At 65.6% G+C, this 17616-nt stretch overlaps 2 protein-coding genes across 3 annotated transcripts; both read right to left on the reverse strand.

The window, feature by feature from the left end:
* Positions 1-843: 843 nt before the first annotated feature.
* Positions 844-5996, reverse strand: PRRT4 (proline rich transmembrane protein 4). Its single transcript, XM_062613620.1, has 4 exons — positions 5870-5996; positions 3937-4357; positions 3742-3846; positions 844-3038 (listed from the first exon to the last, which is right to left on the reverse strand). Exons 2-4 carry the CDS (start codon positions 4355-4357, stop codon positions 844-846), a joined length of 2721 nt encoding a protein of 906 aa, XP_062469604.1. The 5' UTR covers positions 5870-5996.
* Positions 5997-6786: 790 nt separating this feature from the next.
* IMPDH1 (inosine monophosphate dehydrogenase 1) lies at positions 6787-15770 on the reverse strand. 2 transcript variants are annotated; one of them, XM_062613655.1, is made up of 15 exons: positions 15691-15770; positions 14499-14597; positions 13791-13839; positions 13253-13354; positions 12877-12951; positions 12674-12760; positions 11925-12012; positions 10954-11093; positions 10332-10422; positions 9576-9659; positions 9308-9451; positions 8482-8593; positions 8277-8396; positions 8120-8203; positions 6787-7297 (listed from the first exon to the last, which is right to left on the reverse strand). In XM_062613655.1, exons 1-15 carry the CDS (start codon positions 15708-15710, stop codon positions 7276-7278), a joined length of 1317 nt encoding a protein of 438 aa, XP_062469639.1. In that variant the 5' UTR covers positions 15711-15770; the 3' UTR covers positions 6787-7275. The 2 variants fall into 2 exon arrangements, with proteins under 2 accessions (XP_062469639.1, XP_062469640.1); XM_062613656.1 differs by lacking the exon at positions 9308-9451.
* Positions 15771-17616: the final 1846 nt, after the last annotated feature.

Consider the following 17616-nt stretch of genomic DNA (forward strand, 5'->3'; position numbering starts at 1 on the left):
GGGGTCTCAAGGGTTACCATCACAGGGACTTGGGGATCAAGGGCGGTTGGGGGTCCTTGTCCCAAGGGTGGTGGGGATCGTGGGGGTCCCATCCCAGGGGTGTGAGGGGTACCGAAGGTCCCATTATAAAGGCTGTGGGGCCAGGGGGCTCGGGGCTCCCCTACGAAGGGTTAGGTGTCCCATATGGGTGTCCCATACCAGGGGTCATAGGGGTCGTGGTGGGGTTTGAGGGTCCCACCCAAGAGTCACAGGGGGGTTATGTGGGGGTCACAGTGTGGGGGCACTCCCCGTTGTGGGGGTCCCGAGCGGTCACACTCACACCCTTTGTGCGTGGCACTTTATTGGGTACAAGGGGGGGCACCCCCTAATGTCCCTCCCCCCAGCGGTTGAGGGGGGAGGGCTTGTCAAAGGGGGGGCCCTGGGGCACGGGAGGGGGGCTCAGATTGTCACCACTTGGGGGGTCTGAGGGGCTGGGAGGGTCCCCAGGGTGTCATCAGCACTTGGGGGGCTCAAGGACATGGGGGGCTCCAGGTTCTTGCTCATACTTGGGGGGGGTCACAGGGACTTTGGAGGCTGCTGGGGGGTCCCCAAGTTCTCATCAGCACAAGGATATGGGGGGGCTTTGATGTCACCCGTATTTGGGGGTCTCAGGGACCTTGGGGGTGTTTGGAGGGGTCCCAGGTTGTCATCAGCACTTGAGGGTCTCAAGGACATGGGGGGTCCCAGGGACCTGGGGGGCAGATGGGGTCTCTTGGGGAGGTCTCCAGAGCACTTGGGGGTCCGAGGGGGGTCCCAGCCCCACTGGGTGCCCCCAGCACCATGAGGGGGTTTGGGGATGCCCCCCTACAAGTCTATGGTGTCACTGCCCTGTGGGGACAGGGGGGCACTGTCCTGGACCCCTGGGGACACCGCGAGGGCCCCAGTGCCGGAGGAGGAGCAGTGCAAGGCGGGGACGCCGGTGGGGCTGGGTCCTGTGGTGGAGGTGCCAGGACTTGGGGCCATGGTTGTGGCAACACTCGGGGTCATGGGTGCTCCAAGAGGTGCTGCAGTTGTGCCAAGAGCTGGTGTGCTGCTCGTGCCAAGGCTTGAGGTTGTGGTTGAGCTAACGCTTGGGGTCATGGTTGTGCCAACGCTTGAGGTCATGGTTGTGTTGAGAGCCAGAGTCATGGTGGTACCAACACTGGTGGTTGTGGTTGCACCAACACTTGGGGTTGTGGTTGTACCAACACTTGATGTCATGGTGGTACCAACACTGTGGGTTGTGGTTGTACCAACATTTGATGTCATGGTGGTACCAACACTGGGGGTTGTGGTTGTACCAACACTTGATGTCATAGTTGTACCAACAGGTGTTGTGGTTGCTCCAAGAGTTGTGGTTGCACCAAGATCTGGGGCCATGGCTGTATCAAGACCTGGTGTGCTGGTGGTGCCAGTACTTGATGTCACAGTGGTACCAACACTTGATGTCGTGGTTGTGCCAAGACTTGAGGCCATGGTTGTGCCGATGCGTGTGGTGCTGGTGGTGCTGAGCTCTGGTTTGCTGGTTGTGCTGAGCACCGGTGCACTGGTTGTGGTGGCTGCAGGTGCGCTGGTGGTGCTGGGACTTGAGGCTGCGGTTGCATTAAGACTTGATGTTGTGGTTGCTCCAAGACTTGGGGCCACGGATGCGCCAACACTTTGGGTCATGGTTGGGCCAAGACTCGTTGTTACGGTTGGGTCAAGAGTTGGTGCCATGGTAGTGCCAAGGCTTGAGGTCACAGTTGTCACAATGCTTGGTGTCGTGGCTGTACCCACGCTCGAGGCCAAGGCTGTCCCAGGGCTCGAGACCAAGGTTGTGTCAAGACCAGAGCTCAGGACCCCATCGAGACTCGACGTCAAGGTTGCCCCAAGACTCGACAACGTCACAGACGTCCCAAGACTCGGCGTCAGGGTTCCTTCCACACTCGGGACCGTGGCCTTGCCGCTGCCCCCCACCCTGGAGCCCCCATTGCCCCCCATTCCCAGCCCGTTCCACCCCGTTCCCAGCCCATTCCAGCCCAACCCGCCCACATCGCGGCCGATCCCGTGCCGCGCCCCCAGCGCCTCGTCGATGCTGCGCCGCAGGTTGATGGGCGTCGGGGGCCGGTACCCGGCCGTGGGGTCCCCGTCCCCCTCCGTGGCCTCGGTGGGTGCCCCACCGCAGGATCCCCCCCCCGCATCCCCGCCTCCCGCCTCGCCGCCCCCCTCTGGCTGCTCCGCGGGGCGCCGCTGCGACATCGGCTTGACCATGGCCATGGCGGCCACCGTGCCCCCCATGGCCACCTCCGCCACCCGGCACCCCAGCTGCAGCCCCCACCACCCCCAGGGCCCCTGCGGCCCCGTGCCCGCCCACCCCATGGCCGTGAGCACCCCGTAGACCTGCAGCACGGCGCTGCCCAGCGCCCCCAGCACCCCCACGGCGCCCCCGAGGAGCGCCCCCCCGCGGCAGCCGCCCCCCGCGGGCAGCGCCAGCGCCAGCCCCAGCGCCAGCGCCACGAACCCGCCCCGCGGCAGCAGCAGCAGCGCCCCCGCGCGGCCCAGCCCCGCCACCGCGAGCACGGCGCCGGCCGCCAGCGCCAGGTGCAGCAGCGCCAGCGCGGCCGGCAGGGGGCGCGCCAGGCCCCGCGCCAGCCCCCAGCCGAGGCACGGGAAGGGCAGCTCGAAGAGGAGGCGCGCGCAGGGCGCGGGGAGCAGCCCCCGCCGCTCGTACGGGTCCAGCAGCAGCGGGAGCGCGCGCGCGGCCCCCGCCACCGCCAGCAGCGCCCCCCGCGCCCGCGCCGCGCGCCCCGCGCCCCCCCGCAGCAGCAGCGCGAGCCCCAGCAGCGCCAGCGCCGCGAACACCGCCCCCGCCCCGAACACGTGCGCGGGCCACGCCCGGCCCCACGCGCCCGCGGCCGCGCCCCAGCTGCGGGGCGGGGGGAGGAAGTGCGGGGGCCACGCGAAAGGCGCGGGGGAGGCGCGCGGGTGGGGGGGGCACCGCGACGGGGGGGGGCAGGGGGAGGAGGAGGGGGTGGGCGGGGCTGCAGAGAGGGGAAAGGGGGGGTCAGGGGGGTGAGCGCCCGCGCGGCATGTGCGCTCCCCCCCGCACCCCCGTGCAGCGCGGACTGGGGGGGCCGGGATGCACCAGGACACCACTGAGCCCCTCCCCCCCCCCCCGGGACACCCCAAAACCCTCCAGGAGCCCCCTGCCCCCCATAAGAGACCCCAAATCACCCCCAGTCACCCTCAATGCCCCCCCGATCCCCCCCCCCGACTCCCCTAAGACCCCAAAACAACCCCAGTACCCCCCGATCCCACCCTCGACTCCCTTAAGCCCCCCTCCCCCGGATCTCTTCCACCTGGGGCTCCCAAACCCTCCAATCCCCCCAGGCTCCCCCTACTCCCCCATTAATCCCCCCAGGAGCCCCCATTCCCCTCCCAGGACCCCCTCTCTTCGATGATGCCCCCAATCCCACCCGGACCCCCCATACCCCTTTAGAGACCCCCAAGACTCCCCCTAGGACCCATCAACAGCGCCCCAGACCCTCCTCAACTCCTCCCCCCCCCCCCCGATCCCCCTTTATTTCCCCTCCAGGCCCCCCCTAAGCTCCCATTAACCCATAGCCCCCATTCCCCATTCCCAGGACCCCTCACTCTCCTCCATGACACCCAAATCCCACCAGGAACTCCCCCGGACCCTCCAACAGCCCCCCCGGACCCCCCCATTCCCCCCATTCCCCTCACCTGGCTCGGTGCTGCCGCTGCCGCCCTCCTCCTGCCCCCAGGAGCCGTTGCCCCCCCCCAGCGCCTCAAAGCTCAACTTGGGGGGCACCGTGGGAGCCAGGGACCCTGGGGGGGAGGGAGACACGGACCCACAGATTGGGGGGGGGGGCTTAATATTGGGGAGGGGACCCCAGGCCGGTGTTGGGGGGCACTCACCGGCCATAGGCGGGCCCTGCAGGAGGCTGGGGGGGGACGACCCCACTTTGGGGTCCAGCCCCGCTGTCAGGTCAATGGCGATGTCCAGCTCCAGCCCCTTGTGCTTCTCAGATGGGGTGGTCCCCTTTGGGGGGGGGACGCCCCCAAAGCCCCCCATTGCCAATGGGGGCGTCCCAGAGCCCGTCTCGTCACCGGGGTCCCAGCCTGACCCCAATGGGGACAGGCTGTGGGGCTGGGGGGGCGATGTGGGGCGGGGGGGGGGCCGACTTCGCACCTTGATCTTGAAGTTGAGGCCGAGGTTGAGGGACAAGACGGGGGGGGCGTCGCTGTGGGGAGCCCCATAGATGGGGGGCAGGCAGAGCAGGGCCAGCAGCAGGTGGGGGGCAGCGCCCGGCCCCACTGGGGACATCGCTAGGGACATCTGCGGAGGTGGGGGGGGTGGGGTGGTGGTTACACGGAGCTGGGCACCGCTATGGGGTCTGCGGGGGACTGACAGCAGCCGCCCCATGGCACAGCCAGACCCATGGCACCCAGCCAGACCCATAGGGTTCAGATAGTCCCACATCACAGCCAGCCCCACAGGACATAGCCCACCCCATGGCACACTCAACCCCACAGCACGCATCCTACCCTACATCACAGCCAGCCCCATGGCCAGCCCTGCAGCGCACGAAGCCCCATGGCGCAGTCATCCCCATGGAACAGCCAGCCCCATGGCACATCATCCACCCCATGGCACACACCCAGCCCCACAGCCCACTGAGCCCCACGGAACACCCAGCCGTATGGCACACTCTGCCCCATGGCCAGCCTCACAACACTGTCATCCCCGAGGCACAGCCATTCCTATGGCACACAGCCATGGGCAGCCCCACAGCCCCCACAGCCCCACAGCGTTCAGCACCCCCAGCACCACGGGGCCCATGGAGCTCATTGGAGCGTGATGGAACCCTCCCCCCGTGACCTGGTTCCCCCCATTACCTGGGTCCCCCCATGACCCGGTGTGTGTCCCCCCCCCCGCCCGGTGCCTGTCCCTAATGCGAGTGACAGGAGCTGTCCCTGGTGTCACATCGGCCGAGTCCCGCTGGATGTGACGTGACGGGACCCAGTGGCACCGGCACCGTGCGGGGCCCGGGCACGGGGGGGGGGGGGGGGGGCAAGGGCACACATGGGGGGCGGGGGAGGGGGCACACCCGCACGTCCCGGTGCAGCACCCACGGGTGACACACACGGACCCCGTGGGGTGCACGCGCGCGAGACACGGGATCACCGCGGGTCCCATGCGCGTGGCAGCACACGCGTGGTTGCGCGCGCCCCCCCTCGCACCCCCTCACCGCGCACCCCCTTGCACGCGCACCCGCCCCCCACGCTCCCGCCACCGCGTGCACGCGTGGGTGGCCGTGTGCGTGTGACACCGCGTGTGGGTGTGCACGCGTGACAGCGCGTGTGAGCGTGAGACAGCGGGGGGGGGGGCACCCACCTCCAGCACCCCAACACCCCCCAGCACCCCTGCACCCAGCACCCTGGTGTAACGCACCCCAAACCCCTCCACCCTGGGCACGCAGCACCCGCACCGATTGCCCTGCACCCCAACACTGAGCTCCCCGCACCATGAACCCCGAAACCCAGCACCATGGGCACCCCATCCCCGTGCACCCTACACCACACACCCCAAAACCCCTGGGTACCCCAGCAGCCTTCACCCTAGCACCTCAACATCGTGCACCCCAGCAAAGCAGCACCCCAAACCCCTGCACCCAAGGTATCCTGGGCACCCCAATACCCAGCACCCTGCACTCCCGTACCCAGCACCCCAATACCGGGCACCCCATCGCCCTGGACACCCCAAACCACTGCACCCCAGCACCCCCATACCTGACACACCCCTTCCCCACACCCCCGTCCGTGGACAGCCCCCCCCCCAAGCACCCACCGGCCTCGGCGGCGGCTCCAGCCGCGGCCCCGCTCCACGGCAGCACCGGTCTCAGCGGCACCGGCCCCTCCCCTCACCTCCCCCCACCCCACCTTTACAGCCCCCCCTTCTTCACCCTCCTCTTCACCCCCTCCTCCTCATCCTCCTCCTCCGCGATGGACGCGGGCACTAGGACCCGGCGGAGGCCCGCTCGGCTCGGCTGAGCTCGGCTCCGTTCGGCTCCGTTCGCCTCCGCTCGGTTCCTCTCGGTCGCACTTGGCTCCACTCGGCTGAGCTCGGCCCCGCTCGATGCCGCTCGGGTAAACTCGGCCCCGCTCGGCCCCGTTCGGTCGCACTCGACTCGACTCGGCTCCGATCGGGTGAGCTCGGCCCCTCTCGTCTCCCACGGTTACATCGCTCAGACTTGCCCCGCTGCTCACACGCGTGGTGATGGTGGCACTGGTACTCATGGTGGCACTGGTGCTGATGGGTGCGCCACTGCAGCTCCCTCTGCCCTCCTCTTCCTCAGCCGAGACATCACTTCTGCCACATGTGGGACACAAACCTGTGTCCTGGAGCACAAGGCCGCGCCCCGGCCTGCAAACATGTGCCATGCTGTGCGAGGCTGTGCCCATGGTGTGCAAGGGCAAGCCATGGTGTCCAAACCTCTGCTAGGGTTGCAATCCCTGACCCAGTGTGTGAACCTGTGTCCCAGTGTGCAAACCTACTCCCATGGTGTGCAAACCCTTGTCTCCATGTGCAAACACGTGTCACAGTGTGTAAAGCCATGTCATGTCATGCAAGCCCACCCCACTGTGCAACACCACTTCAGGGTGACCCAGCTGTCCCCAGGTGTGCGAAGCCATGTCACGTGTGTCACGTGTATCACATGTTTATCACATGTTCCACGTGTGTTCCATGCGATACCCACACCATGGGATGCTCTATTACTTTATTAATACCTGATATAACGGGGTCCCCCTCAGCCTGCTGGGGACCCCTGGGATGGGCAGTCCCTGGATTCTGGACTGGGGGGTCCCTTGGGTGGGGGCTCCCTGGTTATGGGGGGGGTCCCTGTGGGGGGGACACCCTGAGATGGGGGATCCCTGGGTATGAGGTCCCTGGGTAGGGGAAACACCCAGGGTGGGGGGGTCCCTTCTAGGGTGGTCCCTGGGTTGGGGGTGACCCCTGGGTGGGGATGTCTCCAGGATGGGGGGACCCTGAGCGGAGGGACCCTGAGTGGGGGGTCCTGTGTTCCCCCCAAGAAGGGGTTCAGGGGGGTGCAGCACCCTGGGGCTCCCCCAAGCACCATGGCCCTGAGGGGTGCTGGGGGGGTCAGAGCAGTCCAGCCCATAGTGCAAAGAGTCCCAGAGCAGCACCAGTGATGGTGCTGCTCCGGGGGGGGGTGGGTCAGGGGGACCCCATCCTCAGTACAGCCGCTTCTCATATCTGCGGGGAAGAGATGGGGAGTCGGGGGGGAGGGGTGTGTGTGTGTCATTCAACCAGCCGGCCAATGAGCAACCAGGTCAGCATCCTGCCAATCTGCATCCCAACTATCTGACCAATCATAGCCAAACAGCATCCTGACTGATCACCCAGTCACCCAACGAGCATTCTAACCACCATTCAACGAACAAATGAGCAACCTGGTCCCCCAACCAATCAACCAACCAGCAGACAGGACAGCAACCAGTCAACCAGCATCCCAACCAGCTGACCAATCACAGCCAACCAGCATCCTGACTAGCCAACCAATCAGCATCTTGGCCAGCAATGAAGTGACCAATCAGCATCCTGGTCAACCAGCCAACCATCACCTCAACCAGCAAATCACAGCTAACCAGCACCTCAACCAACCAATCAGCAGCCACCCAAACACAAGAAGCCCCGGCCCCACACCCAGACCCCAAAACCCACTGCAGTATCTCAGGGAGCCCAAGGTCAAGCCCCCAAGTGCCCCAGGCTCTCCCAGTCAGGACCAGTACTCCCAGCACAGGGGTGTACCATAGCTGGGGGAGCTTGGCAATAGGGTAAGGAGGGGGCTGGGAACACCGAAACCCAGCAATGGGGGAGACTGGAACCCCCAGTAGCTCACACTGAGGCAATGGGGAGGAGCTGGGACCCCCAAACCCCAGCACAGGGACACTGGGACCCCCCCAATACCTGAGCAAAGGGTAGCTGGGACCCCCCATAATCTAAAACTGGGATCACTGGGTGCCCCGCCCAACACGTGTAATCCCACACCCCATCAATTCCTTTGCCCCCCCTTACGAGTGGAGCCCGTGGACCCCCCCCTCAAGCTGTGCTGCCATCGTCCTCCTCTCGAACTTCAGCTCCCCCGAGTACATCATGGACCTGGGGGGGATTGGGTGGTCAGTGGGGTCGGGTACCCCCAAACGCCCCCCTCCATGACCCCCCCTCAACCTACCGCAGCACTGAGAGGCTCCGGGCGCCGATGTCCTGGCACCCGTGCTGGATCCCAGCGATCAGGTACGGGATGAAGTGATGGATGGAATTCTCCGGGATGGGGCCGGATGGGTCCCCCTTGCTATGGGGTGACATGGGTGGGGGGGTAAAAAGGGGGGTTCAGGGTGCAGGGACCCCCCCCGCCCCAGACCCTCCCTATGATGTACCTGTGGTGGTGGCCAGCGGCTGTGTCCTGGTGTGGTGACAAACGGGTGGCATCGCGTGGGAGGAATTCAGGGGGGGGGTCGGTGGGGGGGGTCAGGAGGGAGCCCAGCATCACTGTGGGGGGACATGGGGGTGTTAGGTATGGGAGGGCAAATGACACAAGGGTGGGGGGTCAGGGACCCACGGGGAGGAGAATGGGGAGGTTTGGGAGGGGTCAGAACTGAAAAGGGGGGGGACTGGGGGGCAGGGACCCAATGGGGGGCTACAGGGGGCATCAGGCCCTCCTCAGGGTAAGCTTTGGGGCGGTTACAGCGGGGTCAAAGCCATTGGACCCGCTGGGGGGGCACGAGGGTGGGTGGCGGGGTGATGGTCCCCCTTGGGGTGGGTGCAGGAGGGTCCTATCCATCACCCCCCCCCCCGGGGGGTCCTAAACGTGGGTGCAGGGGGTCCCCATCCATCAACTACCCTCGAGGTATCCCTCAATGTGGGTGCAAGATGGGGTGTCAGGACCCCAGTATGAGTATTGGGGGGGGGAGGTACAGGGGGTCAGCCCCCCAGGGATGAGTTTTGGGGTGGGTGCAGAGGGGTCTCCACCCATAACCCCCTCCAGAATGACCACAAAAGTGGGTACAAGGGGGTCCCCATCCACCACCACCCCCCCCCGGATAACCCCAAATGTGGGTGCCGGGGGGTGATGGGATCCCAGAGGGTGCACGGAGATGTGACGTCAGCGACCCCATACTGGGCTTTGGGGTGAGTGCAGGGGCGGCCCCATCCATCGCCCCGCCCCGTTTCCCCCGCTGGTGTACACGGACTGCCCCCCCCTACCCGTGGAGGCGCCGAGCGCCAGCGCCTTCACCACGTGGCCCAGGGTGCGGAGGCCGCCGTCGGCGATGACCGGGACTCCGAAGCGCCGCGCGTACTCGGCCACGCGGTAAACGGCGGTGCCCTGCGGCCGCCCGCACGCCTGCGCTGCGGGAACGGCGTCAGCACCCGCACGGGTTCAGCACCCGCAGGGCGGACAGCGCCCAAGGCGGCAGCAACGGGGGCGCTTGGGGGGGGGGGTGTTTGAGGGGCTTGGGGTGTCAGGAGGTACCTTCATGGGTGAAGCAGCCGGTGCCCACCCGCAGCGCATCCACCCCAGCATCGATGAGGTTCTTGGCTTGGGCGGCTGTGACCACTGCAACAGCACAACATGGGATACCCCAACGGGACGCACCGACATGGGACACCCCCATGGGGAGACCCCAACGTGGGACAGCCCCACTGGGGGCAAACTGAGACGGGACACCCTGACAGGGGTACCGCCAAGGGACAACAAGGTGGGACACCACAAAATGGGACACCCTGACATCGGAGACCCTGACATGGGACATCCCAAAGGAGACACTTGAGAACAGAACCCATAGGACACCCCCATGGGGACAGACCCAGATGGGACACCTGCAGAGGGGACATCAACATGGAACACGCTAATATGGGACACCCTCATAGAAACACCCCCATGGGGGACAACCCCATAGGGGACACACTGAGATGGGACATCCCCACACCATGATACCCCTAGCTCATGGGGTCCACTGCACCCCAATGATCCCCCTGAGCAGCTCAGTGCCCCATGGCACCCCAAAACCGTGCTCAAGAGCACCCCAATACCCAACTCCATGGCATCCCAGTGCTGTCCCTGCCCTTCATCCCAATATTCTGCCCCACAGCTCCCCAGTCCTTATCCCATGATACCCCAATACCGCCCCTGCCCTGCACCCACACTGCACCCCAAACCCCCACCCTGCTCCACACCTCTGGCATCCCTATTCTGAGCCCCACATCACCCCCTCCCCACCCCCCTCACCAGTGCCACCGATGACCGGGAGCTGTGGGTACCGGCTCTTGATGTACCGGAGCATCCCCAGCTGGAACCGGGAGTTCCCCTGGGATGAGTCCTGGGGACAAGGAACGGGGGGCACCCAGTGAGGGGAGGCATAGGGCGGACACATGGTTTTGGGGTGCTGGGCAGGGAGAGATTTGGGGTGCTGTGGGGCTGAGAATTGAGGTGCTGTGGGGTTGGGAGCAGGGCAGGGGGAGCATGGGGGTACAGGGGTAAGGATTTGGGGGGTTGTGCAGGGTATTGGGGTGTCACAGGGTGAGGAGCAGGGCAGTGTTTGGGGTGCAGGGCAGGGGAAGCATTGGGATGTCCTGGGGGAAGGATTTGGGGTGCAGAGTTTGGGATGCTCTGGGAACAGGATTTCAGTGCTGTGGGTCTGGCTGTTGGTTGGGGTGCAGGGCAGGCTGGGGTGCACTGTGTTTCATATTCCCCTCCAGTCTCAGCGTTCTTCTGCCATGTCCCTTACTCAGCAGCACCAGGTTGGGATATGGGGTGTCCCCATGTCCCCCCGTGTCTGTCCCTCCCCAGCAGCCCCAGGTCAGAGTGTGCTGTGTCCCCATGCCCGTGCCCCCCCATGTCCATCCCTCACCAGCAGCACCAGGTCCACGTGTGCCTGCACCAGCAGGTCCAGCCGGTACTTGTCGTCCTCGCGGGTGCCGATGGCCGCCCCACACAGCAGCCGCGACCCCGCATCCAGCGACGGGGCACAGCCCGCACGGACCCGTGGCCCTGCCACAGGGACAGGGACACGTCACGGGTGGAGGGGACTCCAAGGGATGGGGGCTGTGGCAAAGAGCCCAAGGGACACACATGGGGAGACGTGGAGGGGACACTGGGAGAGGGGGACATGGGGGTGACATGAAGGAATGGGGGGATGTGGCGACCCCAAGGGATGAAGTGACATGGATGCAACTTCAGGAACAGGGTGACATGGAGGTGACTTTAGGGATGGGGGGAATTGGAGGGGACACTGGGGATGGGGTGATGTAGAGAGGACCCCAAGGGTGAGGAACATGGAGGGATCCCAGCAGGGGAGTAGAACATAGAGGGTGCCCCAAGGGATGGGGATGGAGGGACATAGAAATGACCACAGGCAAGGGAATGGCAGATATGGAGGGGACACTGGGGATGTGAGGCATGGAGTGCAAGGTGATGAGGAGTGGACTGTAAGGATGGGGTGACATAGAGGAGGCCCCAGGGGATGTGAGATACATGGGACACATCAGGGATGGGGGGATGAAAAGGTGACCCCAGGGGTAGGCATGGGTGTCATGGAGGGGACACCGAGGGACAGGAACAGAGTGACAGAGGGAACACCAAGGGATGGGGGGGGGGGAACAGAGCAGACACTGGGGGTGTGGGGACATGTAGGAGACACCAGGGATGAGGTGACGCAAAGGAGACCCCAAGGAACAGGATGGGATGACATGGAAGGACGCCCAAGGACAAGGATGGGGTGACACAGAGGGGACACCAGGCAGGGAGCAGTGATGGAGTGACATGGATGGGACCCCAAGGATGGGGGGATGCGGAGGTGACCCCAGGGTGCCCCATCCATACCCCTCTTGCTGTGCTCCAGGGCCTTGTTGGCCTCCCTGAGGGTGACCCCGGAAGGAGCCACCACCAGGTCCCGGAGCTTGGTCAGTGCCTGTGGGGACGTGTCTGTGGGACCAGGCACACACCTGACCCATCCAATCCCATCCCCATCCCACTTCATCTCATCCCACCAACCCCACCCTATCCCACCCTGTCCCTGATAACCCCTCCCACTGCATCCCTATGTCCCAACCCATTCAATCCCATCTCCATGCCCTACCTCATCCCTGATCCCATTCCATCCCTGCGTCCAATCCTATCCCTATTCTCCATCCTACCCTCCATCCCACCCCATCCCTGTCCCCGAGACCCATCCCAGCTTCTGATCCCATCTTGTCCTGCCCCTGAAACCTACCCCAGCTTCCCATTCCATCCCTGAGTCCCATCCCAATCCATCCCCACATTCCACCCCATCCCTGTCCATCCTTGTCCCATCCTACCCCATCCTTGATCCCATCATTCCTGACCCTATCCCTCCACTCCACCCCTGCCCCACATCCTGCCCCCTGTTCCCACTCCTGCCCTGCTCCCCCTCCCAATCTTGCATCCCACACCCCAGCCCCACATCCCACCAACATCTTCCAACCCTCCCAATTCCACCTTACGTCCCTGCATCCCACCCCACATCTCATCCTCTTCTCCCACCCCTGCCCTGTTCCCCATCCCTATCCTGCACCCGACATCCCGCCCCGCATCCCTGTGCCCCCCATCACCTGCCCCGGGGCCAGGCTGTGGCTGTCACTGTCCCGGGGACCTCCGAGCGGCTGCTCTGGGGTCCGGAGGGAGTCCTGAGAGTATTGCTGGGGGGGGGGGGAAGGGGGCATCCATGGGTGGGGGACCCTCTGATGGGGGACACCTACGGGATGGTTGGAAGCACCCATAGGGCAGGAGCACACCATGTGGGGGTCCCCCTTACCTTCACCTTGCGCACCTCGCTGGCCTGCACCTCAGGGGTGCAATTGTGGTGGATGATGCCAATGCCGCCCATCAGCTGGGGGGTGGCAGAGGGGGTCAGGGGGGTCCTGCACCCAGAAGCTCCTGCACCCATGTGTGTGACCCCCCCATGCTGGGGCCACACACCCCCCCCATGCCCTGGGGTGCCCCCCACATAACCCAGGGTCCCCCCATGACACCCCAAGGCCCCCCCCCCACTTCAGGGTGCCCCCCCCGGCACCTCAAAATCCCCCCCCCCCTTCACCCCATGGTGCCTCCCATACCCCAGAGTCCCTCCACCCGCCCATCAATGCTCCCCCCCCCCCCCACTCTGGGGTGTTCCCCCCCACCCCGCTCACCGCCATGGCAATGGCCAGCTCAGCCTCGGTGCTGCCCCCGGAGGGAGGGGACACGAGGGGGGTGCTCAGGGACAGGGTCCGGGTGAGCGCCGAGGTCAGGTCCTGGGGGGGGGGGGGGAACCACGGATGTCCCTCAATGCGGGGGGCACGGGGACGGCACCACGTGGGCACAGCAACAGCAACATCACTATGGGGGGGATCACCGGGGGGGTCACAGGGAGTTCACTACAATGGAGGGGGCAGGGACATCACCTTGGGGGGATCATGAGGATGTCACCCCCATGGGGGTGCCACGGGGACATCACTGTGGGGTGGGGAGGGCACAGGGATGTCAATGGTGGGGGGACCCCTCACCCTAGTGGGGGGAATGAGGGATGTCACCCTAAGGGGAGGGTCACAGAGACACGTGGGAGTATGGGGAACATCACCCCAATGGGGGTCACAGTGAGAGCATCCCAGTGGGGGGGTCAGGACTCACCCCAATGGGGGACATCACCCCAAGGGGGGGTGCGGGGGGGGGGGAGGGGGCAGGACTCACCACCTCATCAGCCGTGAAGTCAATGAAGCCGGGGAGGATGAGGAAGTCACTGCAGGGGGTGATGAAGGGCTCAAGGGGGGCTCACCATGGACCCTCCAAGTGTCCCCCAGCCCCCTCAAACCACCCCAGTCCCACATTGGGGGAATGTCACACATACGGCGGGGCAGGCGCAGGGATCTGGGTGCTGCACCCTGACCACATGGCGGGGGCAGGTTTCGGCCTGGGGGTTCTTATGGGGGGTCTATGAGGAGTCTGGGGGGGCCTTGGGGGGGCAGGGTAGGGTCTTGGGGGGTTTTAGGAAGGTCTGGAGGGATCAAAGTTGGATCCGGAGGGGGTCTGGGGGGACCCGGGAGTCTTGGCAGATGTGAGGGCCCTGGGGCAGTCGGGGAGGGGGGGGTATGGGAAGGGCCTGGTGGGGCTTCAGGAGGATTGGGGGGGGGTCTGGGGGAGCCAAAGGGGAGGTCTACAGGGGGCCTGGGGGGGTGGAGATCTGGGAAGGGTCTTGGGGGGGTGTGGGTGTACCTGGGGTTTGGGGGGCTTATGGCGGGTCTAGGGAGGGTCCGGGGGGGGGGGGGCAAAGGGCTTGGAAGGTCTGGGGGTGATGACTGGGGGGGGGGGGTTGGGGGGGTCTCCGGCTGCCTGGGGTCCAGGGTCGGGGGGTTGGGATGTTCCGGGGGCTCTAAAAGGGTTCGGGGGCGTCTCCCTCACTTGTAGTTGAGGCCATCGGAGGAGGCGAAGAGCTGCTGCGCCGTGAGCCCGTCCTCGGGCACATATCCCGTGTCGCCGCTGATCAGGTACCCGGCCATGCTGCGGCACGTAGGGACCCCCCAGACCCCTCATGGGCACCGGGACACCCCAACGGGGCCTCCCCGGACACCCTGTGGGCACCGGGACACCTTCACCCGGGACTGGGACCCCACCGGGACCACCCTATAGGGACCAGGACCCCCCCAGCGAGCATCGGGACCCCCACACCAGGACGCGCCCGTGAATTCGGACATCCTCTGGGATCTCCCCCGGGCCCGGAGCCCCACCCCAGTACTGGGACCCCCCAAGCACTGCTCCTCCCTCCCCAGCACTGTTACCCTTACCACGACCCCCCCCCAGCACTATGACCCCCCTACCCAGCATTGGACCCCAGCCGGGACCATGCCGCCCCCAGGACTGGAACCCAGCACTGGAACCCCCTCAAAGAGACAGGGACCCCCACCTCCCCGGTGCCGGGATGGGTGCCTGCGGGGTTGGGGTTCCCGGGGGGGGTGTGTATGTGTCACTGGAGGTCCCGATGCCAGGGGGTGTCTGGGGGCTCCCACTCCCACTCGGGGTCTCTGTGGGGGTCCCTGTGGCCCATGGTGCGGGTGGGGGCTCCCAGGGGGGTTCCCGTTCCCGGTGGGGGAAGTCCTGAGGGGCTCCACCGCGCTGCGGTACCGGTTCCCGCAGCAGCCCCGCGTTGGGCGTGGCCTCGGGGGGTGGACGGACACACACGGGCAGGATTGCCGGAACCGGGACCCTCCACATCAAACCCCCCTCTCCATCCTCCCCACTGCATCCCAGTCCCCCCCATCACCTCCCAGTTCTCCCCCATCACCTCCCAGTTCCCCCCCATTGCCTCCTGGTATCGCCCAATCCCCCCCAGCCCCTCTAACCCCCCATCTTTACACTCCCGCCCACTCTCTACCCCCTCCCAGTAACTCCCAGTTCCCCCTCCGCGCCTCCCAGTACCCGCCCAGTACCACTCCGCACCTCCCAGTACCCCCCCACCGCAAACCCCTCCCCAGTGCTACCTCATCATGCCCCATTACCCCCCATATGGGGTCTACTGACGCCCCAGGAGCTCCCCTGTGCTCTCCCCCCATCCCAGTACACCTCAGCGCCTTCCGAGTGCCCCCCCTTCCCGTACCTGGGCTCCCCCTCGCCCATGGCGCGCTCAGCGCCGGAGAGGGGAGGAGCGATGGAAGGCCCTAACCCCGCCCATCTCCATTGCCCTTGCCCCCCTCATTGGCCCCGCCCCCCCTCCATCCACGTGCATTCAAGCCCCCAAAGCGCACCCATCACATTCAGGACCCCCCCTTTAACTTTAGGGACCCCCCGCCTCCTTTTTGGGGCGCCCCTTTGGCTCTGGATACCCATTAATGAGGCCTTAGGATGCTGCACGCCCTCTCTATCCAACCTGGGGGTACCCCCGTCTCCCAAACTTGGGGTGCCCCCCCAAAATCAGGGTGTCCCCCCCGTTGTTCTTCAAGGTGATGGGTGTCCCCCCTTCCCTCGCCTGCTCGGGATTACCGCTGCCCGCTCGCTGCCTTCACTAATCCGCTGCTGCAAGGTCAGGGGCACACGAGGGTGGCCCCGTGATGTGATTTAGGGGATGTACCCCCCATATCTTGTCTCTAGGGTGGCTCTTGATGACACAGGGGGCCCCCTTGTCACCTGAAGGTCCCACAGTGACAAAGGGACCCCTGTATCTTGGAGTCATCCCTGTCCCTTGGGTGATGTGCAATGACACAGGGACTCCCTTTACCCCCAGCATATCCCACAGTGACGCATGGACCCCCATAACTTGGGGACCCCCCTATATCTTGGATAACATTTGGTGGCACAGGGACTCCCATGATTTGGGGATCCCCCTGTTCCCAGGGTGACCCATGGTGGCATAGCACCCCTGTAACTTGGGGATCCCCCTGTTCCCAGGGTGACCCTCAATGACACAGGGACCCCCTCTAACTCGGGGACCACCTTGTCCCCTGCATGTCCTACAGCATCACAGGGACCCCCGTAGTCTGGGGACCCTCTGTTCCCTGGGAGTCCCAGGATGACACAGCTTGGGAACACCCTTATCTCCAGGGTGATGCACGATAACCCAGGGACCCCCGTGACTTGAGAATTCCCCTATCCCCTGTGTGACCCTCAACGACAGAAGGAAACCCCATTACTTAGCCCCCCCCCTCCGTACTCCATGTGCCCCAAAGAGCCACAGGGACCCCTGTAGCTCAGGGACACCCCTGTCCTTTGGGTGCCCCTCAATGACCCACGGACCCCCATTATTCAGGACGCCCCTCTGTGCCATGGTGGCACAGGGACCCCCATAGTTTGGGTCCCCCCTGTTCCCTGGGTGATGCACAGGGACTCCCCATAATTTAGCCGCCCTCGTCGCTATACCCCTTCCCCCTCTAGCCCTCTAGGCCCCCCTCCGTTACTCCCCACAGCCCCCTCTTTCACCGCCCCATTACCTGCCCCCCAAGCGGGTCCCGCAGCGCGGCGCCGTCTCGTGTCGCAGGGGGGGGCCCGGCACCGGCGGGGGGGGGCTCCATGGGGTGCCCGGGGGGGTCCATGGTGGTGTCTCGGAGACGCTCCGGTTGCTCCATTCCTGGGTGTTGGGGGGCGTGGCCACGCCCCTTGGCTCCGCCCCCACCCCTCCTTTGGGGGGTCTCGGTCCCGAGGGGGGCCGGGTCGTGTCCGTGTAGTCCCCCCCCCCGAGTTCGGGCCATTTACAGCCGGGATTAGAGCGGAGCGGATTAACGGGGGAGGGGGGAGAGATTAATGGAAGAGAAGGGGGAGGGAGAGTGCAATGAGGGTTGGCTGGGAGCACTGGGCTGGACCGGGAGCACTGGGGTGTGCTGGGGTGGAGTGTACTGGGTGCACTGGGATGTACTGGGAGCACGGGGGTGCACTGGGCTGGACTGGGAGCACTGGGGTGTACTGGGAGGATTGAGGTGTATTGGGGTGCGCTGGGGCATACTGGGGTGTCTCAGTATGGTCCAGTGCTCCCACTATGGCGCAGTGCTCCCCAGTGCTGCCAATGCCCCCAGTTCTCTCAGTGCTGCCAGTA

The sequence above is a fragment of the Pezoporus occidentalis genome, unplaced genomic scaffold (genome assembly GCF_034315485.1).
Source record: "Pezoporus occidentalis ecotype Australia unplaced genomic scaffold, CSIRO_AGI_Poc_V1 ctg17, whole genome shotgun sequence".
Lineage (NCBI taxonomy): Eukaryota > Metazoa > Chordata > Aves > Psittaciformes > Psittacidae > Pezoporus > Pezoporus occidentalis.